General features: G+C 40.3%; 1 protein-coding gene and 2 long non-coding RNA genes across 4 annotated transcripts in view; 1 reads left to right on the top strand and 2 right to left on the bottom strand.

The window, feature by feature from the left end:
* Positions 1–27,333, bottom strand: part of Ift57 (intraflagellar transport 57) — a 59,963-nt gene that overhangs the window by 3,990 nt on the left and 28,640 nt on the right. For both annotated transcript variants that reach the window (XM_048454309.3, XM_048454310.3), the window contains exons 7-8: positions 2,007–2,078; positions 956–1,087 (exon numbers count right to left, since the gene is read on the bottom strand). In XM_048454309.3, coding sequence (XP_048310266.1) covers positions 956–1,087; positions 2,007–2,078 — 204 coding nt within the window. The remainder of the gene's footprint in view (positions 1–955; positions 1,088–2,006; positions 2,079–27,333) is intronic.
* Positions 4,205–12,282, top strand: LOC125413120 (uncharacterized). Its single transcript, XR_007235840.3, has 3 exons — positions 4,205–4,404; positions 9,414–9,528; positions 11,125–12,282. It is a non-coding gene; the product is annotated as an uncharacterized LOC125413120 (long non-coding RNA).
* On the bottom strand, positions 19,941–26,780 carry LOC146895649 (uncharacterized). The gene is made up of 2 exons (XR_015000594.2): positions 26,563–26,780; positions 19,941–20,711 (listed from the first exon to the last, which is right to left on the bottom strand). It is a non-coding gene; the product is annotated as an uncharacterized LOC146895649 (long non-coding RNA).

Here is a 27,333-nt window from a genome sequence, read left to right as displayed (position 1 = left end):
ATCTGATCATTTTTTACCTTCATTGTCTTCTTCCAGTCCCCACCCTGCTGAACACCTATTTGCATGTATCCTTACTAGACTAGTTTAGCATCAGGACATACGGGGTTTTCCTTATACATTCCCAAAGAAAGCTATGGGATTTCCACAGCTGTTTGCAGAAACTAGGGGTTCGGGATTTTATTTTTGGAATAAAATTCTAAAATGTTGAAAGAATGAAAAATGGGTTTCATTTGATTAATTAAATTGTTTGTCTCTTGCTGGGCGGTGGTGGTGCATAGCTTTAATCCCAGCACTTGGGGGGCAGAGACAGGCGGATCTCTGGGAGTTCAAGGCCAATCTCAGCTACAGAGTAAGTTCCAGGACAGTCTCCAAAGTTATACAGAAAAACCCTGTTTTGAAAAACCAAAAAAAACAAACAAATAAATAAAATTGTCTCCGAATTCATCTTGTTTTCATGTTCCTTAGTATGTAGCTGAATGCCATTGTGCAAGGGCTGTTCCTTCCCTCTGACACATGCAATGCATACTATTCTTTCTCTTGCTTTCACAGTGAATTAGCAACAGAGTTTGAAATGAAACACAGCATCCTGACTCTCTTTCTCTTAGTTCTAAGTCATGATCACCAGCAGCAAACCTATATTCATCTAAATAAAATGAAGAAGTGTGTTAGAGACTCCTCGGGGAATAATCATTTCTATCACATATGAAACAGAGAGTTCTCCCACCCTCCCTCACCCCCTTAGCTTCAAGTGGGCAGAATGCATATGCTTCTGTTGATGAAAAATTTTAAGCCTTATATATTCTTTGATCCCTTCACACTTGTTTACAATGTATTTAGATCATATCCACCTCAAGCTCTCCCTCTTTCCCGTTTCACAATTTATAAACAAAATACATTGTTTTAGGGATTAGGGTCATGATTTTGAATAAATCCTTGAAAAGCATTTTTAAGTTACCTCACTCAGCTGGGCCTGGGCCCCACGATATTCTTGAACCAAGTGCTCAAGTTGATTGTTGATGTACTTTTCTCGGCTACCAATCTTTTCGAGAGTCCGACTAATTTCATTATGGAGCTTATCCAAAAATCCCTAGAAATTCCATGGGATTTTAGTAGATGAAGGAACAAATACGTTTTACAAAACTGGTGAAAACAATTTAAATATTCTTCAACCCACTCCACAAATGATCAATCATGTGTGCAGAAGACTACAGTTGGAAGCTTCAGCAGCAAACAATGTTTATGATTACAAACACTTCAGTCACACCAGTGTTATTCTTTTAAGAAGCCAGATATGATGGTTCAGTTCTGTAATCCAAGCACCCTGGACGCTGAAGCAAGGGAGCTGCCCCGGGACCCTGTCTCCAGAAAAGACGAGCCTGGCAGCTCAGTCACCTCTTGTCCTCATGGACACCAGAACTCCTGACACTTATGTCATTATAAAAAGTTGCATATAAACGTCAAAACCAAAGTAGCCAAGGTATAATATGGCTTTATCAAAGCGGATGGGAATATTACAGCTAGAAGTAGAGTCCCAGATCTGAACCAGTCTAGCCTGGGATCCACAGCTCTGCACTCGAGCTTGTGTCTTTGTGGCATTCTCTAAAGATCCCACTTCTGCCATGGCAACAAGCCTGGGAGAGCTACAAGTCCTAGCCATTGTCGGTCTAGGGTGCATGCAATATTGGGAATCAGGAGAAAGACAGGTATGTGTCTAAAACATCTATTAGATATATATGTGCAGCATGTGCTATATATATAATATATATATATATTATATATAAAACAAATGGATTACAGGAGTGTACTACCATGACTGACCATAAATAGTTTTTACATAAGTAGCTTGATTTATTTGGTGTAAGCACTAGGGCTGTGAAGATGTAATGCGGTATATATAATTAATCACCTCCTGAGAGATGAGGATTGTATCTGCTCTCCTTTCAAACTCTATCACAATAGATCTAGATGAGTAAATCATGTTGATTTGTCTGAAGTGATTCACATACCTTGGTTTCCTTTAGAGCTGATTCAATTCCACTTTTGTGCTGGTGCATTTGGTCAACATGGATCCTCCAATCCTATTAGTACAAGCACACACAGAAACAAAGTAAAAGAGACCACATTTTCTCCTTTCCCCAGTCTGTTGTGAAGCTGTGTTCTTTATCCTTATTATTTGGTAGCTGTCCTATTTCAGGTGGCAGAATCCTATATACAGTTCACAACCAAGAGTGTAAAGAAGCATGTGGGGGCACTTTCAGAGAAAATGTCCTAAGTAAATGTAAATTATTTTATGTGTTCACATAGTGATATCTGATAATTTGAATATAAATTATTCGTACACTGCTGGTGGTTAATATTTATGACTACCTATCAAAATGAAAGAAAATCTAATTATTAGCAGAGAAATACTTGCTTAAGCAGTAACGATTATGTTTGCCAGAAGCAACTCTCAACTCTTTCCTCAAATATCGTGTATCAAAGATTAGTTTGTCTTCTGAAAATGAAAATAAGCTTTTTCTTCAGGAAGACTTCTGAATATCCTCCTTAATAAAGGAAGTCTATACTGATTACTGGAGCCTAATGCTACAGGCCTTATTTTAAATTGATGTCAACGGTGTAATCCCCTAAAATACTTCAGTTTATATCATTATAAGGAACCACTTTAAATGACTTCAGACATACCAATCATGAGAGGTAAACTGAAGTAAATGATGGGACTAGGTATTCTCAATCCCATAAATCTGTTTGCATAAACTGACAGGCTTACTTGTGCTAGCCACAGAATTTCCTGAAGAAAAACATGTGAAAAGTTCGCCGCGCTGACTTTTCCACTTTGAAACACGCCCATAGCAACAGGGTGTACAAATGTTTTGGGCACTTCAAGCATAGCAAATATCAACTTATATTTAAGCTGCGGAGAACCTCAAAAAGCATCTAATCTCGCACTCATCACCTCACAGAATAACAAGTAGAGGCCTGGCCACAGAAGAGGGTGGGGGGGGGGGGAGGACACACGCATAGCAGTGTAACTTCCTGCTTGACACCTACTGCCAGTTCAGGGGAAGGGGACAAAAACTGTCACCTGACCCTAGTGAGGACTGCAAAACAGAGCACAAACAAGCACTGCCCTTTCCTGGATCTTTTTGCCTCATTAACAAAACATCTTAAAATACAAAGGCTGGAAAGGTCCTTCTAGGATATCTCCATACCCACTTAACAATTAGGTAGCTCAACATTTTCATTTTATGGCTCAAAGACCTCTTTCCCACCCAAGTCTGACTGTGCTATCTGATAAAGGACAAGGCCCTTCCCACTCAGCAGCCAGCACTGGAGAAGTGGGTGCAGGAGCAGGAGCGGGGAGCTCAGTCAGTTCAGATGACACCTCATGGAGAAGAATGTGCCTGATGAGCAGCATTATTCATCACAACAATGGCAACGCAAATTAGACTGGAAGGGGGGTGGGTCTGGGAGGAGTTTGGGAGGGAGTAAATATAATTAAAACACATTATATGAAATTAAAGAGAACAAATAACAATTTAAAAGAGAAACTATGATCTAACACAGTCCCAAATTATTCATATACCTTGGCTCCAAAAAAGCTTTTAGAAGTCTTAATGAATACCAAGATTAAATATTTACACGCCTTCCTCTCCAACTATCACTCTATTTCTGTCTTTGTATACAAATAAATGTATACAGAAACACACACACACACACACACACACACACACACACACACTTTTATCTATCGCACACGGTCCTGATTTATTATAATGGAAATATTTAAGATAGTTTGTGGTCTCATTTTTCTGTTCAGAATTATATGCACAAATATAGTTCTGCAAGCATTGCCATTCAAAATGGTTTGAGAGTGGCAACAACACTTGACTCTCCATGTTACTTATGATAACTTACATTGATAGAAAACTCTGGAGCTAGAGTTCTTATGGAGCCTAAGTAACATCTCAATGGGATATACAAGAGGAGGGGAAGGCTAGGATGAAAGAGTAACACAAACAAGAAAAACAAAAGGAACATATCAGTGTAGGCTGGCTCAAATCTAAAACACAAAACTCTGGAGTCGGAGGTAGAAAAGATTAATCATGAAGAAATCAAACTGAAGAGGTTGAGTAAATTGCTCCAGGCTTTGTTCCTAACAAGTGAGAAGTGTGGTTTTTACCATGTGGACAGTGGCCTGTTATTAAATGTCGCTGGGTTGAATTTTCAAGTCAAGCCTGGGCTTTGAATAAGGACCCACTAGAAAAACAAGATTCTGAAGACTGGAAGGAGACCAGTCAGGGGACTGTGCAGTGGTCCAGCTCACACAGGTCTGAAAGGAAGAGCAGGATACATCCAAAGGATCAGTGGAGTCACGACAGGCAGGACATCCTTACCTGGGGAAGTGTGAGTACAGGGTGGCTGGAGTGGAGGTGGGGAGGAAAAAGACAATCTCGTTGGGTTCTAGATTGACAAATAAATGGAACAGTGACCAATGTAACACGTAGCAAGAACAGGACAGAGTAGGGTAGCCAAAAATAGCAAGGAATTGGGTTTGGACTTATTAAATTTCTCTAATTTTTATAGGCAATTAAAGCACAACACTAGTCATGATTTAGAATTATCTGCCAGAAAAATCCAAATAAATGTCTTATTAAAATATCCGAGGATACATTTCCTGATGAACACTGCTTTTAACGAAAACAAACAAACCTTTAAAATATTCTTATCTTTTAATCCAGTAACTTTAACTCCAAAAAGTATTCCCACCACAAATTGGAAACACACATAGATTCACGCACATGTTTTCTGTTAAAACACCAGAAAATACAAAATTGCTAATTTTGTATAATTCATTCTACCAGTTTAAACAACGCACATGGTATAAAATGATTCTTAAAAACTTCAAAGCTAAGCAGAACTCAGCAATACACTGTTCAAAGATACAGACAGGTAAAAATACCCAGAAAACAGAGAAAGAAGCTAAGAACAGTCCACAGACTTGGGGATGGTAGTGAAAGACCCCCGAAGGATGTCTTCCTAGCGAGAGAGGCCCCGAACCCACAAACCCGACGAAGCCACACTTACAGATGCAAACTGCAAGAGGTTTATTTGAATACACAGGTACCTGGGGCGGCAAGGTCTCTAGGAAGATTTGCGCGCCCCCAGGTTGGGGGTGAGGGGTTCTTATAGGAGAGCAAAAGCGCGGGTACAGAAGCAAAAAAAAAAACGTGGTTATGGGGACTCATTTCATTGGTCAGTTTAAATAAGGCTAAGCTGAGTGGCACATTCTTGACCTTTCATCTAAATACCAAGGAGGGGGTTGTCCAGACCCACCTGGAGGGGGTTGTGCTACCTGTTTTTCTTATCTCTTCCTGCCTTCCTAGCTTGGCTGGCGATTTGCACAGCCCCTGACTTGTGACGAGCCTCGCTTTCTACGTGACTCAGGCCTCGCAATCTTCTCTTTCTTTGTTCCTATGACCAATCCATCCTGTCTCGCAGCCAGATAAGGCTGTCTTTGCTCAGGTGTCTTTGCTCAGCATCCCGGCCTTTAATGAAGCTTGCTATCTGAAAACCTTTGCAGAGCGTTATAACTGTGGTTAAAGTTAAAACCACAGTTTTAACTGTGACCCCAATGAAGTTGGGGTCCTTCATTCCCTCATTTTTTTTTTTTTTTTAGTGTCTAGTTCTAATCATAGAACTAGATTTCAGTATCTTCTTGACCTTAAAGCACTGTATTGGGGGTATAACATCAAAATCTGAACAGCACTTGTTCTTTTTCTAATAAAGTTAACATCAGTAGCAGAAGCAAAATTAGGAGTGGTCCCATAAGGGAGGATATCAAAATAGTCATCCAGGGAGATCTATTCGCATAATCCTCCATCCTTTAAGAATAACAAATCTAATCCCCTTCTGTAAGACCATTTTGAGAGGGAAGTCAATGACTCTTCGAGTTTGGAACCAGATTGTTCTAAAGCCCTCAAATCTTAATACATTGAAGTACTGAGGGGCCTATATTAGGGCAGCAGTACCTGCCCCAACATCGGCAGCTTCTCTAAGGCCCAGGATTACTGCTAGTGTCAGAGAAATGGGTTCTCTATCAAATTCATACCAGTTGTGCAAACACACAGTAATCTTTGGTATCATCAAAAATTAACATTGACATGCAAAGCATCAAATCTGTACTACAAACCCATCATCTATTTAAACCAGGAACCAAGTACCAGGTGTCAGGAGTCTTAGGGCCCTTAGAGTCTCATTATATAACCTCAGTAAGAGACCAGTCCTCGAAACCCAAGCCTTTTGACTGGTAGCGTTGTCAAAAGCCTCGGATACTGTAGTTTGGGTAGTTTAGGAGCTCGCTTCCTGTGGGAGGCGTGGATCCAGGCAGAGATGCGTACTTCTTTCAGTGGTTTTCAGATCTGGTGTCTCTCCATTTTAAGGGCCTTTAGACAGGGAAAATAAAGGTCTAGAAAGAATAACATCAGGATTATACATTTTATCCGACTCAGTGAGCAGTGGTGGTTCTTTACATAGGATCTCATAAGGGATGAGTTTAAATCGCCCTGGGGTATTCCAAACCTGGAACAGGGCAAAAGGGAAGGAGGGCTGTCCAGTCATTTCCGCAGGTCTCTTTTAGAATTCTATTTGTCCTTTCTACCTGTCCTGACTCTGGGGTTGGTAAGCATAATGTAATTTCCAATCAATCCCCAATTGGGCGGCCAGCCCCTGACTTACCTGGGCAACAAATGCAGGTCCATTATCAGACCCAATTACCTTGGGTATCCCAAACCTTGGGAAGATTTCTTCTTTGATCTTCTTAGCCACCGTATTGGCTGTCTCAGTCCTGGTAGGAAAAACTTCTATCCAGCCTGAAAAGGTATCTATAAAAACTAATAAGTACTTGTTGCCATATCTGACTGGCTTAATTTCTGTAAAATATACTTTCCAGTAGGCTCCAGGCCAATCGCCCCTGAGCCTCTTCCCAGGAGCATATATGGAGTGTCCTGCATTAATCATAGCACAGGCCTTGCAGTTTTGACTACTTCTTCTGCCAAGACAGAGAGTCTGTCATCTGATTTCCTTCAGCCATAGCATCCCAAGCTTTTTGGTGTCTTGGACAAGTATATGTCCTTTTTTTTTTGCAGATGTTAACAGTCTGTATATTGCTCCATGAATATGGGCAGTAGCAAAAGCATACCTGCTGTCAGTGTAGATGCTGAGACTTCTCCCTCTGCCACTCGTAGAGCTGGTATCAAAGCTGCAAGTCCAGCTTTTTGTGCCAACGTCCTTCAGGGAGGCTATGCCCAAGCCATTTGCTTCCCATCCACCATTGCTGTCCCTGCCTTCCGCTTACCTTCGATCACGAAACAGCTGCCATCCGTACACCAGCTCGGACTTTCAGGCCAAGGCTGATCCTTCGAATCATTTCTGGTGCCAGTTTCTCAACGCATTGATGAGTAGACGAGGTGTCGTCAGTCTCAGGCAGCAGGGTTGCGGGATGGAGGACAGCAGGGGGAGCGGAGGTCACTGGTTCAGTCAACAAAGGCTTTAATCATCTCCAGCCTGGTTTGAGTAAGCCGGATCTGGGCCTTCAGCTTTGTTAGCAAGTCTCTTTCTAATAAAGATAGGACACTCAGGGATAACCAGGAAGGAATGAGTCACTTGTCCTCTCCCCAAATCTACAGTTCGTGAGGTGGTCCACAGATATTGTTTCTGTCCAGTTGCTCCAATTACTATAGTCTTTTTATTTTTTTAGCTTTCCCAATGGTTGTTACAGCACAGAGTGCTCAGCCCCTATGTCCACTAGAAAATCCATAGGGGTCCCCTCCATAGTCAGGGTTACCCTAGGCGCAGGGGAGGGAGTGCGAGCCCCGTCCCCTCTAATCATCTTCTTCTAGGACCAGTACCTTAGAGTCCCTTCCTTTCTTCTTTGGGCATTCTCTTGCCCAATATCCTTTTTCTTTGCAATAAGCACATCGTTCTTTGTCCAAGGGGTGCCTGTCCATCTTCATTTTTGGTCTTCTGTTGCCCAGGTTTCCTATCTGTCTAGTTCCTATCTTCCCTTTCTCTCCTACCACTGCGGCCAAAATTCTATCAAATTTCTCTTTTGTCTGTGATCCCTCCAGTCCTCTTTCTTCTGCCTCCCTCTCTCTCTCTCTCTCTCTCTCTCTCTCTCTTATGAAACATTTTCTCTGCCTCCTTAATCAAATTCTGCAACCTTTTTAACCATAATATCTGATGCTGACTGTCCTATAAAGGCCATAGGTACCATAGACCTCCTTCTGCCAAGACAACCTCTGAGGGTTTATGGGGAGTATAATGCCTGTAAGCCTCCTTTAAATGCTCAAGAAACATAGATAGCAGAGCCCTGCGGTGATGGACTGTCAGCTGCTCCTTACCTGCTTTAAGTTGGACCTTAAAAACATATATGGGGACCTAGATAAGGCCCATCTGTTTACATATTTTTTTTTTAACCAAAATTTTCCTTGCTTTTAGACAACACAGCAATCCTTCAGTAGTTACCTTGGATGGGAAAGGAAGAGATACAGAGAAACACACAGGTAACTTCAGGGTGCTCCAAACTCAAACCAGAAAAAAGGCTGGTTTTATTTTTGAGATTTGAAACTCTGTATTTTGCATTACATATATATTAAAATATGTTAAATGCTTAGTTCTTGTCTCTTTAATGATCAGCAAAAATGTATGCTTAATATCATACAGTTAATAGAAAATGCAGTCCCCAAACACTAGACATTTAAATTATTAAAAGTTAGAATTATCTATGTTTAAGTATGTATATTATGAATGTGCTTGTATGTTTTTACATTAACACATAGGTTTGAATACAGAATAATTTTTATAATTATTTTTATAACATAATTTAAATATTATAATTTACATATTTTATAATTATAAAGTACATTTTATTTTTATTCTTTAATTTTTCTAAGCCTTTTAGCAAATTTTACCACATTAATAATCACAGGAAAAATAGAGAAAAATAATCTCATAGTTGTCTAATAAGTTCCTGAAAAGGTTTTAAGGTTTTAACATAGTTAAATAGGAAGTAAGTGTGACTATAACTGTGACATTTTAAAAACATGAATATAAAAGGGGAAAGGCATACATTTGAGGGCGGGCAACTGAGATGGTTGAAAGCTTTACAAAGGTTTGTGTAAGAATGGAGAAGTGATGGGTTTTAATGGTACGTAAGGACTTGAAGCCTACCTGGATCCTAGAAATAAGTAACACTAAAAGGAACTATTCAACAGTGCTGGCAATTCAAACATTGGTGGAGGATGCATTAAGTTGCAGCCACTTTAATGTAACTTTACATATTTGAGACACAAAGGTTTGGAGAGATAAGTAGATACTGTCATCCTTTCTGATCCATTTCTCCCTTCCCTATACAGCTTAGTGAAACTTGCTGGCTGCTAACTGGAGGAATGGATGTCCCTGCTCCACTGGTGGTCTTGGCTATGTGATTCATTTTCAGTGGAATGGTGGACTGTATAGAAGTTGGAAGAGGTATCCATCTAAGAGTGCCTTTGTCCTATCTTTCAGTTGAGATAGGGAGGCTGTCTTACTCCGGTGCTTTTTCTTTTCCTTTCTTTCTTTTTCATTATTACTTAAAAAAATACCAATCCAAATTCCCACTCCCTCCCCTCCTTCCAGTCCCCTCCCTCTCCCTCCACATACCCTCCTCCCACCTCTCCAACCCCAAGGGAGCGCCATGCACTCTGTCCTGTGGAAAGTCCAAGACCCTCCTTACTACATCTAGGTTGAGCAAGATTTACATCCAAAGAGAATAGGATCCCATGAAGCTGGTATCTGCAGTAGAGACATATCCCAGTGTCACTATCAGTGACCCCTCAGTCTGCCCCAGCTTGTCAACCCCCTTCAGAAGGGCTTGGTAGTTCCCATACTCGTTCACTCCCAGTCCAGTTGGAGTTGGTGAGCTCCAATTAGCTCAAGTAAACTGTCTCAGTGGATGAGGCCCCTATGATCTTGAACTCTTTGCTCACACTCTCACTCCTTCCACTCTTTTTTAGCCTGAGCTTAGGACTGAGAAGCATTGGGCTCCACAAGAATTAATCTGCAGCAAAAGTTTTCTCGAGTCAGGATAATATGCTGCAGTTATTGTAAGGCACTGTGGTTTGGAGGTTGTTCATTGCAGAGGACACAACTACATATACATTTTATACTGAGACAAACTAGATGTCAGTGTTATGTCTAGAAAATGTGTTTCCAAACCTGTGGACTTTTATACGTCATATACATCTTTGTGATAAAACAGACTGCTGAGGAGTTTACAAAGTTGAACCACGGCCTCTTACTGTTATGTATCCAGTGAGCACTGTTTGCTACTGGAGTCTACTGTCCAGTATCCTCTGTGCTCTGAGGCATCTGGTGTAGGAGGTCCTTCTGCGTGTTGCTTTCATTAATGAATAAAAAAACTGCCTTGGCCTATTGATAGGGCAGAACACAGGTAAGCTGGGAAGACAACTAAATTCTGGGAGGAAGAGTCAGGAAGCTGCCATGGAGCTGCAGGAGACAGACACTAAAAATTTTACCCAGTATACTACCACATGGTGATGTACAGATTACTAGAAATAGGTTAAATTAAGATGTAAGAGTTAGCCAATAAGATGCTAGAGCTAATGGGCCAAGCAGTGATTTAATGAATATGGTTTCTGTGTGGTTATTTCAGGGCTAAGTTAACTGGGTGGCCGGGAGGAACAAGCAGGCCCTCCTCCTACAGGCATCTTTTAGTGTTCTTTAGACATTTATCCTGTCTGCTGAAGATCAGTGTTTCACCTAATTTTACAAACTTTCTCTCTCAGTGGAGTGGAGAGCAGTAATGACCCAGCAAATAACTTCCTTGGACTCACTTCTATTTGCAGTGTTTATGACTGAGCCCTGGGCCTTGGGCATGCTGGGGACTCAACCATTCATCTATAGTCCCAGTCCCTTAGGTTTCTGATTTTTCAAAATCACCTCAGATAAAATCTCATATAATTCTATCACTCGTGAGGGTAAATAACAAAGGTATTATAAGCATATTCCTTCTCCCCACTCTAAATTCTTTGGCATTAAATTATATTACGAATCTCTCCCTTTCAGGAAGTGGGGAATCGTGAAGAAGTAGCTCTAGCTGGTGATTCACAGTACAGCATACAATCAAAATGGATGCGATCTTGCTGCGGCTGTTAGGTGACTGAAGGCTACATGGTTCTCTGAGTTGCAGTTCAGCAGAACATCACCTGACTGGCTTCCTTTGTATACGGAGGTTTAGTTTTGTGTCTTTTTCTTTTTGGGGGATGGATGGGTGATGGTGCCAACAGAATGACTAAAAGCTTCTCTCTGAAACTATGGGGCAAGGGATGCAAAAATAATACCATGAGTTATGGTTGTTGTACATCTGTGCATTAAGTATCATTAACATATAACTTGTAAAATGTCAGCCTCTCCCATCTTAACTCAGGCATGAACTTCTGTGCTCATGGACAGACACAGAGTTAAAGTCTGCTACCCAAAAGCCAAAGCAGGAGTCTTGTGTGTGCTGGGATGTGTTCTAGGCTAATGGAAAATCCATGGCACCACACAGAAGAACCTGCTAGTTCATGGGATCTACTGGAAGCTTTTGCTTCTCCCTCTAAGCAGGAAGAGGGCAACCATGTCACCTCTGTAATTCCCTGTGTCCCCTTTCTCTTCTGTTCTCACTGGCTGTATCTCAGATCCACTACTGACAATTACCAGTGAAATCTCAATTCAATGAGGCTTAGTGGTTGCATTTTAATAAATATCAAAAGTGCACATTAGCTCTTATAGGTTCTATCATAGATAGTTATCTCATTTTCCCCATTAAGGCTTGGTTTCAGTTCAGAATTCCTCTAGAAGGTTTCATGGTTACTGCAGTGTATAAAGGAAGAACCCTGCACTCCAGCTCACAGGCTGGGAAACAAACTGAAGTTGTTTGATTTTTACAGTTTATCATTAATTGAAAAGGAAACGAAATGTGCTTCTCTGTCACAGACAGATTTCCCTTTATATCAAGCAGTCACTTTCATTTTTTTATCCTGTCCCCCAATTTCAGTAAGAAAAACAGAGGTTATGAGAACTCCCTATTCAAACATGTACACTGAATGAAATCATTTTTCTGTTGTTTGGCTAAAGTATGGACACTGGGGAATTTTATTGCTTCTAGTCTGCTTCAGATGAACAAACTAGATAACCCTGCTAGCACTATCTTTAAAACAAAATAAACAACTTACAAAGACAGATTACAGTACTTTCCTACAAATAAATGAGCGTCAGTAGACATGTACACGTATGTATACACATGCATATACAAAAATATATAATACATGTATACACACGCATAAATACATAATATATGTAGACACATGCATAGACACATACATATACAATTCATGTATACATACAAACACACACACACATATATATATATATATGTATACACACATAATACATGGGTGCACACACATGTATGCATTTTGGCTAGTCAGAAGTCTTTCTGCTGCATCCTTGCTTTAGTGTAGATTAGGATCTCTACAGTCATATGGCTCTTATGGTCTCTCTAAATCTAGTGAAGACAACTATAGTGTTAAGCATTGCATTTGATAGATGTAAGCATTATGCCAAGAACTGCTAAAATCTCAGTATATATATTTTGTCTACAGATTCTCCTAAGATGCAGATATGAAGGCTTAGCTACTTTTAAGTAGAAGCCCTGAGTCACACAGGTAAATCCATCATCTAGGGCAAATCTATGTGGATTATCATCACATAAATATCCCAATGAAATGCATTAAAATGTAATCCCAAATGTTAAGAGGACAATGGGCAAGCATGACTTTACTCTTATTTGTGGCAAAATTTGAATCTTCATAGCCTCTGAAATCTCAAGTCGTGGGGCTTAATTGCTAGCAGGCATCAGAGGGGGTAGAAGCTTTAAGTGGGGCATGTGAGAGATCTCTGGGCCACTCTTGAAAAGGGCGGTGGGATCTCAACAACTCTCTCCCAAACTTTGGCCACGAGGAGAGCTGTTTACCACACTTCTACGATGAAAGTAAAGCATGATCAGCTGCTGCCCCACAGCAACCAGGGCAGCAGAAGCCACCGACTGTCGCCCAAAGGAGCCTTCTCTCTACAAGCTGGCTAGCATACTTCTGTTAGTAAAGGCAAAGTTAGCATGGTTTTTAATATTTGAAAATTTACAAGAGTTAAACTATATATTAACTGTCCAAAATGAATTTAAAATGTTCACAGAATCAACAAATATAATTAAAAACATTCTCATTAGGAAATATCTAGACCCAGATGGATTGAACAGTGAATTTTCCCAAACATTTAATTAAAAAAGGAAATAACAATCATGTATAAAGTGTATTGTAGAGTAGAAAAAAAAAAGAAGTGGAAAGTGGGAGGGAGAAAATAGGGGGAAGGAGAGGGGAAGGGGAGGGAGCGAGCGCGAGAGAAAGAGAGTCAATTTGTTTTATGAGGCCCATATAGCATTACATTAAAACTTGACAAGGGTATGAAAAGCCAAAAGCAACCAACCAAGCAACATCAAGTCATAGATCAATAAATACCATTTGAACCTTTTATAAAAGAGTTATAAATATACTAAACAAAACATTACCAAACCAAACATAGTAATGAAAAAAGATAAAAAGGCAATAAGTTAACATGCTCAAACTGAATTTGTATTTGAATGTATTTCAAAATATAAGGTTGGTTTCACACTAAAAAATCAGTACTTAAAAGGAAGGATGACATCAGCAAGTTAGGAGCAAATTTCTTACTTCAAATTTGAAATTTCAAAAATGCGTCCTTGGACCAAAAAAAAAGAAAAAAAGTCTGCTGTTCTACAAGAATGTGAGAAAGGTTGTTGAAGTTCAGTAGAGATGTGGCAAAGATGTGGCCTCAGAGAGAAAGGGACAGAGTACATATCAGTACATATCAGTCACCCTGTTTCCTAGTTTAATATAAATCCCGAACCAAGAGGGACTTCACACGGCAAAACTGGGTTCACAGGAGGTCAATATAATTTCCTACGAATACCGTGGACTCCTGAAACATTTGCTACTTGAGAAACTTGCATCTATCCCTCAAGTCCTAGCACAGTTTAGGGAGCAGCAGGGGAACACAAGCTCCTTCAACAGCCTGGAGGAAAAGTTTACACTATGTGTCTTCTCAAGCTCTTCTACACAGAACCATCCTGGGACGTCAGCACCTTTGACACTGCGGTACACTCAGGTACTGGCAGCAAGTACAACTCCACTAATCTTTGCAAACTGTGTAGCCCTTGAGAAATAGCAGACACCCACCCCCTTTAGGCCACAGTGTGGTCTGGACTATGGGGTGTAAAAACAGTGGTAAACACCTTCTTCCTCCTGCCAGGAACACTATCTGCAGAGGACCACCAGAACGGCCTGATCCTCCATTCCACATGCATACATTAATCTTAGAGGTGCCCCATCTTTGCTCTTGAACCTACTATATCATGCCTACCTGAACCTGCCTATACATCCCCTTCTTCTGTGCATCCTTCACAAAGTGATGGCGACCCCAGCTCCACTGATGTGTATCATTACGAGACCACTGGCGACCTGCTCCACCCCAAAAAGCTGCACCTTAGCTGGACAGGCAATAGTACAGACTCCTGAAGCTGAGGCCAATTAGATCCTTATAGGCATTGCCAACACTTATTATAGCTGAAACATCTATCCAATGAGTGTACTACCATGCCCACCTGTGACACAAGTCAGTGCACCACACAAAACTGGTACCATAGGACATGCTGCCAAGAGAAAGCCTTTAGATATAAAAGCCCTCATATAAGTTGACAGGGTCAACAGATTGGATGCACAAAGAACATATGTATAGTATGAAAAAGAAAGGTTAAATCATGTTTTCAAAGAAACATAGTAACTTTCTAGCAATGGACCCTAAAGAAGAGGGAATAGACAAGTTGTTTGGAAAAAAATTCTAAATGATGACTTTAGGGCAAGCTTAAAGAAATATAAGAAATTTGAAAAGTTTAATAAAATAAGGAAAAGAACTTTAATCTGAACAAGAAATTTAGCAAATATAAAGAGGTCACAATAAAATAAAGTATAATAGGCTGGGGAGATGGCTCAATGGGAAAGTGCTTGTTATGCAAGAATGAGGGTCTGAGGTGGGTCCTCAGCCAATGTTGTGCACGTAGGCACTGATCTCTAACTCCAGCATTGGGGCTACAGGTGTGGGAATGGAGACAGGCAGATCACAGGGGCTCGCTGGCAGCCATGTTAGCTGAAACAGTGAACTCCAGGTTTAGAGAAAGCCACTGTTTCAATGGTTGTATTCATGTATGTTTGCATGTACATATTTACACACACACACACACACACACACACACACACACTCACCATGATCAAATGAAATCCTTAAAACCAGCAAGATGGCTTAGTGGGTAGAGGTTCCTGCTGTACAAGACAAATCTGGTGACCAAAGTTTGATTTCTGGAATTCACATAAGAGTGGATGGAGAAAACCAACTTCATAAAGTTGTCCTTTGACCTCTGAATGCACACTGTGGCATGAGTGCTCCTGGGAGTGTGGGCACACACAACAGCAGCGGTTGTCTAAACAACAGCTGCACAAAATCAAGGCACTCAGCATCCTGACATGGGTGGGGGAGGACAGGAAGCCTCTACCCCTAGCCAAGAGATACCGACAGTTAATGGCATCTAAAATAAGGAGAGTCAGTTTTCTTTAGGGGTGTGGTCCACAGCAGGTGGATCGTGCTTCAGTGGCTGTCCACAATCGAGTACACAGAACCCAGCACTAGTTGGACTCAGTGAGTTATTTAAAAAAAAAAAAAAAGAGGGCGTGAAGTTGAAAGGGGCACGTGGCGGGGAATCCAGAAGCTGGAGCAATGCATAAAGAAAATGTGCATAATTACAACAGAATGCTTGGTGGCACTAACAGGAATGGGGTTGGCATCTGCAGTAATTTTGATGAAACAGAGGACATTATGTTAAGTGGAGTGAGCCATTGCATTAGTCAGCTTCTCATCAATTTGACAAATGGCTCAAGAAAAATCAACTTAAGGGAGAAAGCTTTCTTTGGCCTCATGGTTTTAATCCATGGCTGGCTGTTTTCACTGCCTTCAGACCTGTGGCTGGTATAAGTGTCCACTGGGGACCTCTGAACACAACTCTGTGGACATGGAGACAGCTGCTGTGCATATCTGTAGTGTGTGTTGTAGCTGATTTGTTTCAAGGGTGCGGGAATAATCACCACTAGCACTGCTGTTGGTGAAAATTCCTCTTTTCTGGTCATTCTTCTCCATGCAGAGAACACTCAAGCATGTACACAGTGGCAAAGCATGGCTTTCAGAACAAGCACAGGTGTCCTCATACCTGTATATAATCAAAATCAAACTGGAGATCCAGATTCTAAAGGTAACATCCTGTCAGTTAAACAATCACACCTCTAACCGGCGCAGTGGTTGTCTTTACCCACTACCACCCGCTACTGAAGAGCCTTCACGTGCTAACTGGGACTTGCTATTCACGGCGATCCCAGGCTGCACTTCTTTTCTATGATTGGGCACACCTCGCTGAGGGCCTCCAGGCTTCAGAAAGAAATGTCCAGCGTCGAGATCTCACAGGGCAAATACTCACAGGACAAGTTAGAAATCAGAACTGATCTCATGAGATGCTGAGTAACTACTGTGGAGAACTGGTGATTAAGCTTGCCACTCACTTCAGTTTGTGTGCCTGCTGGGATAAGTATCAACCAACAGTAACCTAGGGGAGGAAAGTGCTCATTTCATCCTACAGTTCCAGGATTCATCAGAGACAGAAGTCAGGGCAGGAACCCACACAGGAACTGAAGCTGAAACCATGGAGGAAGGCTGCTTACTGAATTATTCTCTCTGGTTTGTGTTCAGATAGCTTTCTTCCACAACCCAGGACAGACTTCCCAAGAGTGTCACTTCCTACAGTGGGCTGGGCACTCCCAAATCAATCAACAGTCAAAACAATTTTCCCTCATTCTGAGACGATGTGGGATTCACAGATCTGGCTGCAGACCAATCTCATCTGGGCCATCCCTTGAAACCCCCTTCCCAGAGGACTCCGTTTGCATCAAGTCTCTAATAACAGTTCCACCCAAGTTAGCCGATCAAAACTTAGAGTTCAGACTGACATTCAACATCCTTCCAGCAAACAAACATAAAATAGTTATCTTCTACATTTTCAAAGAATCAAGAAACAGAAAAAATTTCTTTCGTGTAAAAAAAAAAACAGGCAAAAATAATGAAATAAAAACCATGGGGATAAAATTTTGTTCAAATATTAAAAAATTTCAAATTAAACGTAGTAATAGTGAGAACGACTCTAACATGGCTGATTAGGAAAAATGAGTCAAGCCAATAAAAACTACATTTTGTAAGATGTCCATGTGACAAATGGTTTCTGCTTCAATTCATATTTTATATCAAGCAATTCAAGGGAAACATTAAATCATACTTTACAATAATGAAATATTTAGGCAGTCTAGACATTTTAATTATAATCAATATATATTAATTCACTGCTCTCAATCACAGGTGTCTATCTGAGGTCTGCGGGCAGCGAGGCATTAGTCTCTCGCCGCTGCAGTATTAACGGAGCATGTAGTTTTCCCTGGTTATTTCTTTGTAATCAGCCATCACTGCTGATGCTCTTTAGTTACAGCTAATGGTGGTCACTAAGGCAAAACTAAGTGATTCTGACTTCTATTTTAATTTGTGATACATGGGACCTTTACCTTGTCCAGTTTAAACATTTATCACATTCAAGGTAAACAGTAGGGCAGGCATTAGCAGCCATGCTTAAACAAACAATATCCAGAGCATTAACCAAGACGAAGACAGAAGCAACTTAGGATCTTGTCGTTGATCGGGAAGACTGGCTTTGTCTCCACACCTTTGCTGCATTATTCTGTATCATTTTAAGTACAATAAACCTTTTCCACCACATGGTATCTATCCATGACCGTATGCAACAAAGCAAATACAAAACCAAAATCAAACAGCTGACCTTGCACATACAACTTCCAGTGCATAAAATCATATCTTGCTTGAAATAATACAACAGTCCCAAAGAATAGCTGCTTTGTGCAATCTCTTTTGAAGAATGCTTGCTATAAAAGTCCATCAGCGAGTATTTTCCCTCGTTCTGAGATGATGTGGCAGCTGAGTAATCATGCCGGCTGTTCTAAAAATGTATGTGTGTCTAGTTAATTTAGGCAGTTTATTTTGATAGCATTCACCTCTTTTTGATTATAGCAGGTGTTTCAAGGATAAATTTACTGAAAATGGTATTTTGTTTAAACAACAGCAGCATGTACATTTATGGCCCTGTTATATTAAAAAGCATTTATTGTCTGGCAGCAATAGATACAATTACAAACATTTGTGACAGTAATTGGAGCTATTACTCCTGCATGGAGCCTCATGGAGATCAACTTATTGCCACCTGTATTTATATTTGTTGCTATAATTGCTAAAGCTGACTTTTTAAATTGGGTGTCTTATTTTTCTTTAAATTACGTGAATATTTTTAATAGAAGGTCTACCAGAAAAATCTCTAAGAATTATAAATGCAGTTTCTGCACTATGCAAATATCAGACAGAATTCTGTGTTAATAATGATCACGTACATGGATGGAATCCATTCCTGTATTCTAGCCCACAGAATACATTATATCTCTTGGCTTCTGTATGCAAGAATCCTATTACTATTTCCCACCCAAAACTAGAGAATAAGTCTTAAGAAATGTTCCCATTCCCAAACTATAACAATACATAAATATTTAGAAAAGTTAACCTTTGCTAACACCTTTTTTTGCTGTATACAAATGCTGATAGGCACAAAGCCAAGAAAGCTAGTTTCTCTATTGCTTTGGAATGAGAGACATGCTCTCAATTCCTCCCAGGTACAGATTTGTCTGCAATAATAAAAAGAAAGAGCCTACCCCTGTAACTTTCTGCAGGACTTAGCTTCCAATTTGAAGAGACTGAGATCTAATATAGTAATTCTGTAGTCCCTCCAGGTTCATTTAAATGGAATTCTACCTGCTGATTAATGAAGGCCCTCTTCTCCCTCTTAGGTCTTAGCTCTCATGGTGACTGAGGAGCCCAAAGGCTCAAAACTATTGCAGTGGTTTTATCCTATTACAATGACTCTTCCCAAAAGGTCTCCTGCTGTAGTCACCTAAGGCAACACCTGAGTGCTTTATTTACTTCAAAACAAAATTCAATTGTGTGGAGTTGAAACTTAAAATTTAAGGTTCTTCTGATGACAGTTCAGCAAAGTCAGATGCCGCAGGACAGGAAGGTCTATAAAAACAGTTCAGTGAATCAGAGCTTTAAAATAATTAGAAATATATGTTGTAATACTTCCAAAGCATTCAAAAATAATCACTTCATCTAAATTCCTTGTAATGAATCTGAAGATTTACATAATTACTCGAGACATTTTGGCAAAAGGAAGGAGGTACCTACCCAACTATCTTTTAGAAAAACAAAGCAGGAAACATTTAATTATAATTTGGAAAAAAAATCTATTTAAGACATTAATCAAATTTTTAATTACTATATTCATGGGGCATTGAAGCATATTAGAACATTTGTTCATTCCATTAAATACCTAATATTAAATCATCGTAATGTACAATCTTTTTAGAAATAAGAACTGCATAATTGAAGAAAAGAACCTATGTTAAAATTTAGTTGAAAACTGATTTCACACTTCCCGTTTTTCCTCATTTTTGAGGAATAAGAATAAATATTAGTAGTATTTACTTGGTGTTAAGAAAAATTAATAAGACAGGGCAGCTCCACCGGTGCAAAGAAATCCAATTAGGTCAGATCAAACCAAATCAAAATGCCCATCATTTTATTAAGTACAGCACTCTTGAGTGGCCAAGATCATGCAAACCCCGAACCACGTGTTTCTCCTCTGGAAGCCCACTTAAATACCCTGTGGGAGTGATCCTGACCCCACCCCCTAGGGAGGGGTAAGGACCTGGCATGTTGGAATTTGGAGTCCAAACCAAAGCAACTCCCAGGTCAGGGAGGCTGGGATGGATGCCAGGGGTTGGAGGTTATGTTCCAGACTTAACACTTGGTTTCTACTGTGGTAAAACAAACAAAACACCATTACAAGTCATTTTCCCTTAGTTCGACTAATACACAAATAGGCAACAACAATGCCAAGACACACACCAAGCCAGAATTCTAATCTACCTGGTGCAGCATCCGGTCCAAGAAACTAAGTCATGGACTTTGTAGTAATTAGCCCTTCCCAGTCCTTGGTCAAGCCCTTCCAGTTTGGGACTAGCCTGCAGACAAAGCCATGACCTCCCTGCGATGGTGAGTATCACTTGTCAATTTGTAAGACTGTGGAATCATCAGGAGGTGGTCATCTAGGTAACTGTGGGTGACTATATTGATCACGTCAATTGAGGTGAGAAGACAAGCTCACAGTGGGTGTGCCACTCCCTGGCTAGGATCCTCAATGTGGAAGGGAAGAAAGGGCTGAGCAGCAGCCTTCCTTCATTCCCTGTTCTCTGCTTCTCGGCTGTCAATGAAGTGTGGCCAGCAACTTCAAGTTCCTGCTGCCTTGATTCTTCCCAAGATGCATTACACTCCTGAACTGTAAGTCAAAAGAAAAAAACCTTTTCTTCCTTAAGGAGCATTTCTCAGGGTATTTTATCACAGCCACCGGGAACCCGTATTAAGACACTGTCCTACACAACCGATTGTGTAGGATGCCTGCTTCAGATCTTACTGTACTACAGATTCCAAGTCCTACTTAAACATCCTGAAGCTTCCATTTGTTCTGCTAACAGAATATTTTAAACCTCCCTGCCAGCCTTTGAGGCTCTGTCAAACACAAGTAAGAGATGGTGGCTGAGCCCCTTGATATAGTGAGCCCAGAAAAAAAAAAAACAGCCCTGGTTGGTCCCATCTGAATAGTGCCAAACTCAAAAGTCTACAAACCCTGTTTTGGGGAGAAAAAAAAAAGAGGAGAGAGAGATTTCTCAAGAAAATAGAATACTCTAGAGATTCAAAGTTAACAAGTCATCAGTAACACAGACGGTGAAAATCTAAACAAGCATTCATTTACGTCTCAGAAGGGCTGGGCATGCAGAATTCTTTGGAATATCTCAGGACCTTGTCAACTGAGTCACTTAAAATTTTTAAAAAAATGTTATACTTTTGGAATTAAAAAATGTTTCGTCACTTAGGAAAAGATTTCCTTTTATAATTATCATGAATAATCTTCATAGAAAGATTCTGAAGTAAATTAGCTTCAAACTGGAGACTATTCTGATTGAACATGCTGCAGCTCAGACCGTTCTGACTGCAATGCTGCAGCTAAGACTGTTCTGACTATACATGTTGCAGCTAAAACTGTTCTGACTGCAATGCTTCAGCCTAAGACTTTTCTGACTGCACATGCTGCAGCTAAGACTGTTCTGACTGCAATGCTGCAGCTAAGACTATTCTGATTGCAATGATGCAGCTAAGACTGTTCTGACTGCAATGCTTCAGCCTAAGACTGTTCTGACAGTACATGTTGCAGCTAAAACTGTTCTGACTGCAATGCTGCAGCTAAGACTGTTCTGACTGCAATGCTTCAGCCCAAGACTGTTCTGACTGCAATGCTGCAGCTAAGACTGTTCTGACTGCAATGCTTCAGCCCAAGACTGTTCTGACTGCACATGCTGCAGCTAAGACTGTTCTGACTGCAATGCTTCAGCCTAAGACTGTTCTGACTGCAATGCTGCAGCTAAGACTGTTCTGACTGCAATGCTTCAGCCTAAGACTGTTCTGACTGCACATGCTGCAGCTAAGACTGTTCTGACTGCAATGCTTCAGCCCAAGACTGTTCTGACTGCAATGCTGCAGCTAAGACTGTTCTGACTGCAATGCTTCAGCCTAAGACTGTTCTGACTATACATGTTGCAGCTAAAACTGTTCTGACTGCAATGCTTCAGCCCAAGACTGTTCTGACTGGAATGCTGTTGTCTAAGACTGTTCTGACTGGACATGGACATGTTGTAGCTAAGGCTGTTCTGACTGGACATGCTATTGTCTAAGACTGTTCTGACTTGACATGCTGTTGTCTAAGGATGTTATGAGTGTACATGCTATTGTCTAAGGCTGTTCTGACTGTATTGCTATTGTCTTAGTCTGTTCTGACTGTACATGCTATGTCTAAGGCTATTCTGACTGTACATATTGCAGCCTAAGACTATTGACTACACGTGCTGAGGCCTAGAGACTGTTCTGACAGAGAGTATGTTGTAGCCTAGAGACTGTTCTGGCTGTACATGCTGTAGTCTAGATACTGTTCTGGCTGTACATGCTGTGGCCTAAAGACTGTTCTGGCTGTACATGCTGTAGTCTAGATACTGTTCTGGCTGTACATGTTATGGTCTAGAGACTGTTCAGGCTGTACATGCTGTGGTCTAGAGACTATTCTGGCTGGACATGCTGTGGCCTGGAGACTATTCTGACTGTACATGCTGTGGGAGATTCTGAATCTACTTTCCTATTAATCTGTGTCTGCGTCCTCTCTCCCATGCCACTGTTCCCCTCAGAAGGCTCACTAGGACAAGCCTTTCCTTGCTAGGGTTCTGTATTCAGTCTTTGTGATCCTTATGCTTTCTGAAAGTAACCAGTCCCTGCAGAATGCTGCCGTGCCCTTTCTTCACCCAATCCTGACTCCCGCTTTGATTCCAACCGCTGAATGTGGACAAGCTTGCTCTACTACCTGGAAATCTGTCAGCTGAGTACTGACAGTAAAGTACAAGAACTGTCCACAGCAACTAGTGTTACCACGCTTACCTATTAACACCCTCTAGAAATACATACAATGCAATGCTACATTTGTAAAAAGCAGTACAATATCAGTTTATAAATAAAAATGTATAGAAATAGTTGTTAGCATGTAGTGGTTCTTTGATAGTATCCTATGTTCTTTGTGTATGTTCATTCATTTAGATTTTTGTAACTCTTTAAGGGAGGCATTAAAATAATTTTCACTTTTTAGATGAGGAAATTAAGGCACAGGGTGTTGGAGTCACCCACCACCACAACCTGTGGTCAGGTGACCTGGGTTCAGAACTTTCGCTCTTAATCACATGTTACATTGTCTCTATCTGAATGGACAAAAGCCTGCCTTGCCATTCAGATACTATTTTTACCATTTACAAAAGCAAATGACTTTTCTGTTTACAATTTCTCATTTGGAGTAAAAGATACTTGTATTTCTGAGTGCCTGAAAGGGTCAAGTGAAATAACATCCGTGCAGTTCTAGGATCAGTTCCTGGCATATAGTGAATAGTAAATGCCAATTTTCCAGTCGCTACTGGGGAAGAATGGAACAATTTAGCAAATAATAAAAACACGAACTCATGTAAGAATATAATGTGGATGCTTACATATACTCCTTAAATGACAGAAGTATTACTGCATACACTTTGCAAACCTTCCTGAATACTGATTAGGCTTTGTTGACCGTAACACACTTCTCTCTCTTCTCTCCGTCTCTCAGGCTGGTCCCATTCCCTGTCTGCATCCCTATTTGGTAGATATCCCATGGCTCTGGCATCTCCAACATCTTGGTGTCTCCAACACAATCCAGCCTTCACTTTAATAGCTTTATGCAGTGGTCTTGCTGGGCTCTGTCGCCACAAGCCTGGCCATTGCACCTTTCCTTAATCTTGAAGGATGACAAAGGAAGCTTTGCTCCTGTGAACTTTACAACTCTTAAGCCAGAACCATGTGATTGAGGTTGCCAAGTTCTGCTGCCTACTGGGGATGGAAACTGGTCCCCTCCTTGAATTACATTTGTATAAACTTTGACTTGTTGCTGTTCTGTTAGGTATAGGCTTCCTTAGGCCTCTTAACTCCTTAGGCCTTTTCTTTTTAGAAGTTGCAAGATTTGCTGGGCAGGTTCTCACCCTTAGAGTGCCAGCTCCCTTCATTTCATTTCTCCCTAAGTCTTTCACAACAAGTCACTCCTCAAAATGTACATTCTGTATTTCTTTTTGACGTACTTCCTCTTTTTCACTGTAGACCTGCACAAGAGTGATTACTAATAACCACAGGACAGCGTCAATATAAGGCTGTATTGAAATTTCTTCTGCCAGTAAAATTAGTTCAAAACTCTTCAATTTAGCCTCAGGTTTCTAAGACAAGGGCAACAAGTAGCCACATTCTTTGCCAAACTATAACAAGGACAGTCCCTAGCCCAGGTGCTAATATTTTTCCCTAGAAACCTCTTGAGCTGGGCCTCTATAGTCCACATGGCTCTCTGCACTACTGTCTTCCAAGTTACTACCAGCCTGCCCATTAGGCTCTGCAGACAGCCTCCCACTGCCTTCCCTGTCCAAAGTTTCAGTCTTCTACGTTTCTCTAAAAGATGGCATCATCAGGCTTGTCACAGCAATGGCCCATTCACTGGTAACTACAACTTCTATCTTAGTTAATTTTCTTTTGCTTTGCTAAAATACCATGACTAACTTACCTAAGTCTAGGAGTGGTAGTTATTGCTCCTAATTAGTTGAACATTCCCATTAATTATCAATCAAGAAAATGTCCCACAGACTTGTCAGGACAATCTTACAAAATAATTTTCCCAGTTAAGTTTCTTTCTTCCAAGATATGTTTAGGTTGGTGTCAGGTAGACACAAATCAACTAGAAAAATGAATAACCTTTGTGTCTAATTCAGAGCACACTCCCAGCTTTTTTCTCTTTGAAATATGACTTACACATTACTTCCATAATTAAAAACAAAATTGAATTTAAACTATTGTGTTTGTTATATTCATAAACTATTATATTCATTATACACAGGGATGGGTTTCACAAAGACATTTTCATCAGAATACATCTTGTTTTCTGACTATCTTAACCCCTCCTCCCAAATACCATCTGCCTTGACCCCTCCCTCCTTCTAATTTCCTTCCTTCCCTCAGACAATGTCTCTGCAACTTCCATATATACATGATATAGGAAAAAATATATGATAGAGTCATGTGCGTGTGTGAGCACATGCACATGTGTGTCTTAGAGTTTTCTATTGCTGTGATAAAACACCATGTCCAAAGTAACTTGGGAAGGAAAGGGTTTGGCTTATACTTCCACAGCACTGTTCATCATCAAAGGAAATCAGAACAGGAACTCAAAGATGGCAGGGGCCTGGAGAAGGAGTCGATGCAGAAGCCACTATGAAGGCTGCATACTGGCTTGGGGTGCTGCTTTCTGGCTTGCTCCTCATGACTTGCTCAACCTGCCTTCTTTCGAACCCAGGGCCTTCAGCCCAGGGCTGGCTCCACCACAATGTTTGGACCCTGTTCCCATGAATCATTCAGAAAATGTCCTACAGGCTTGCTTACAGCTTATTAGTATGGAAACAATTTCTCAATTGAGCTCTCTCCTCTCAGATGACTCTAGCTTGTGTCAAGTTGATATAAAACTAGCCAGCATAATATAATTTTATGTATCTATATCCTACCATGTAATATTCATCTGAGTTACTATTTTCTATTTTCCATAATACAACGAACGATCTTCTGCAGCATCCATTTTCCTGCCAATGATATAATTTACTTGTTTACTGCTGAATAAAACTCTATTACGCATTTATACATTTTCTTGACTAATTCATTTGTTGAGGCACATCTAGGCTGTTTCTAGAACCTGTTTAAGTGAAAAGCTCTGTGGTATGCTAACCTAGTGTCCTTCGGGAATATGCCCAGGAGCTGTATAGTTGGTATTACTAATCAAAGGTTGTCTTGAGGAACTTTGACGCTGAGTTCCATAATGTTTCATCTGTTTATATTTCCCTCAGCAGTAAATAAGGGTCCCTACCAGGGCCCAGCCTCGCTAGTGTTTGTTATTGTTTTCCTAATGATAGCCATTCTCACTAGGATGAGATAGAATTTTAATGTTGATTTAATTTGCATTTCTCTGATAACTGAGAATGTTGTGGGTTTTTTTTCCTTTTGCATGCTTACTGGCCATTTGTACTTCCTGTCTGAGGAACTGTCTGTCTCATTAGCACATTTGTTGATTGGATGTTTTCTTTGGTAAGGTTTTGAGTTTTTTTTTTTTTTAACAGATGTTAGATAATAATTCTGTGTTGGATGTATCCTTTTCCAATCCTATAGGTTGGATATTTCTTTCCTGGCCATTTTTCTTTCTTCTAATCCTTTAGGCCGTTTCTTCATGTGATTGTTTTTGTTTCTGTCCTGAAGCTTTTTAATTTTATTCAGCTGAGCATCCAGCAAGACCTCAGTCTTCAGCCGATTACCACATTATTTGTATTTTTGGCACATACTTCTTCTCCTAATTCTATTTTGTTTCTGCTAATATTAAAATTGTTTCTATTCTTTGGAAACAGGCAACAGGAGCAAGTAGTGCCATATAACAGATACATGCTACTTTGGCAAAAAGAACCAATTGCATCATAATGGAAAGGAAACAAAGGAAAATATTGGCACATGATGAAATCTGGTGGACACAAATGCAATATGTATAAAGCATATTCCCAAACTAAAAGAGTCCCTTGTTGTTTTCTTTTTAATTCTCTGCAAGGAAGCATAGAAGTAATAAACTTAGCTTGAGAGAAAAAGTAAAAAAAACCCACTTTATCCTGTGGCAGACAAATATGAGACTTATTTACTACTAATGTAAGGTCATTTAAAATAAATTTATAATGAGTTTAAATAATGAGACCCTTTATTATATGCCTCCCAGAATCTCTAAGCTATTCAAATATTAATACATAACCAGTAAAACATTGACTCTCCAAATATTTAACTTCTTTTTCTTCCCTCAAACATGAAATGAAATAAAAAGGGTTTTTAAATGCCCCATGTAGCCTGTGGTGAGGGAAAGGTTACTGGCCAAACAAAGGCTGTGATGTGGACAGGGTCAAGAGTGAAGGCAAAGCAGGATGGCCCTGAAGCTGCAGCAACTGTCGATAACAAGGGATCTGAGAGCACACCTCAGATATATCTAAGTTACTTTTTAATTTTTTAATTTTTGAAAAACAAAATTTTCCATTTTCTATTCACTAGATTCTTAATGCTTTTAAGTCATTGTATAATCTCACTTTTCTTAAGCTACATACACATTGCCGCAAACGCTATGCTCTCCCTGTGGCGCATCTGAAAGGCTCAGAGAGAAAGTGCTGTGCAGCACTAGCTGTAAGGATCAGATGTCCCAGAAAAGAATTCTGACAAAGCAATCAC

The sequence above is a fragment of the Myodes glareolus genome, chromosome 2, assembly GCF_982192425.1.
Source record: "Myodes glareolus chromosome 2, mMyoGla1.1, whole genome shotgun sequence".
Taxonomy (NCBI): domain Eukaryota; kingdom Metazoa; phylum Chordata; class Mammalia; order Rodentia; family Cricetidae; genus Myodes; species Myodes glareolus.
This window is presented reverse-complemented; position numbering and strand designations above follow the sequence as displayed.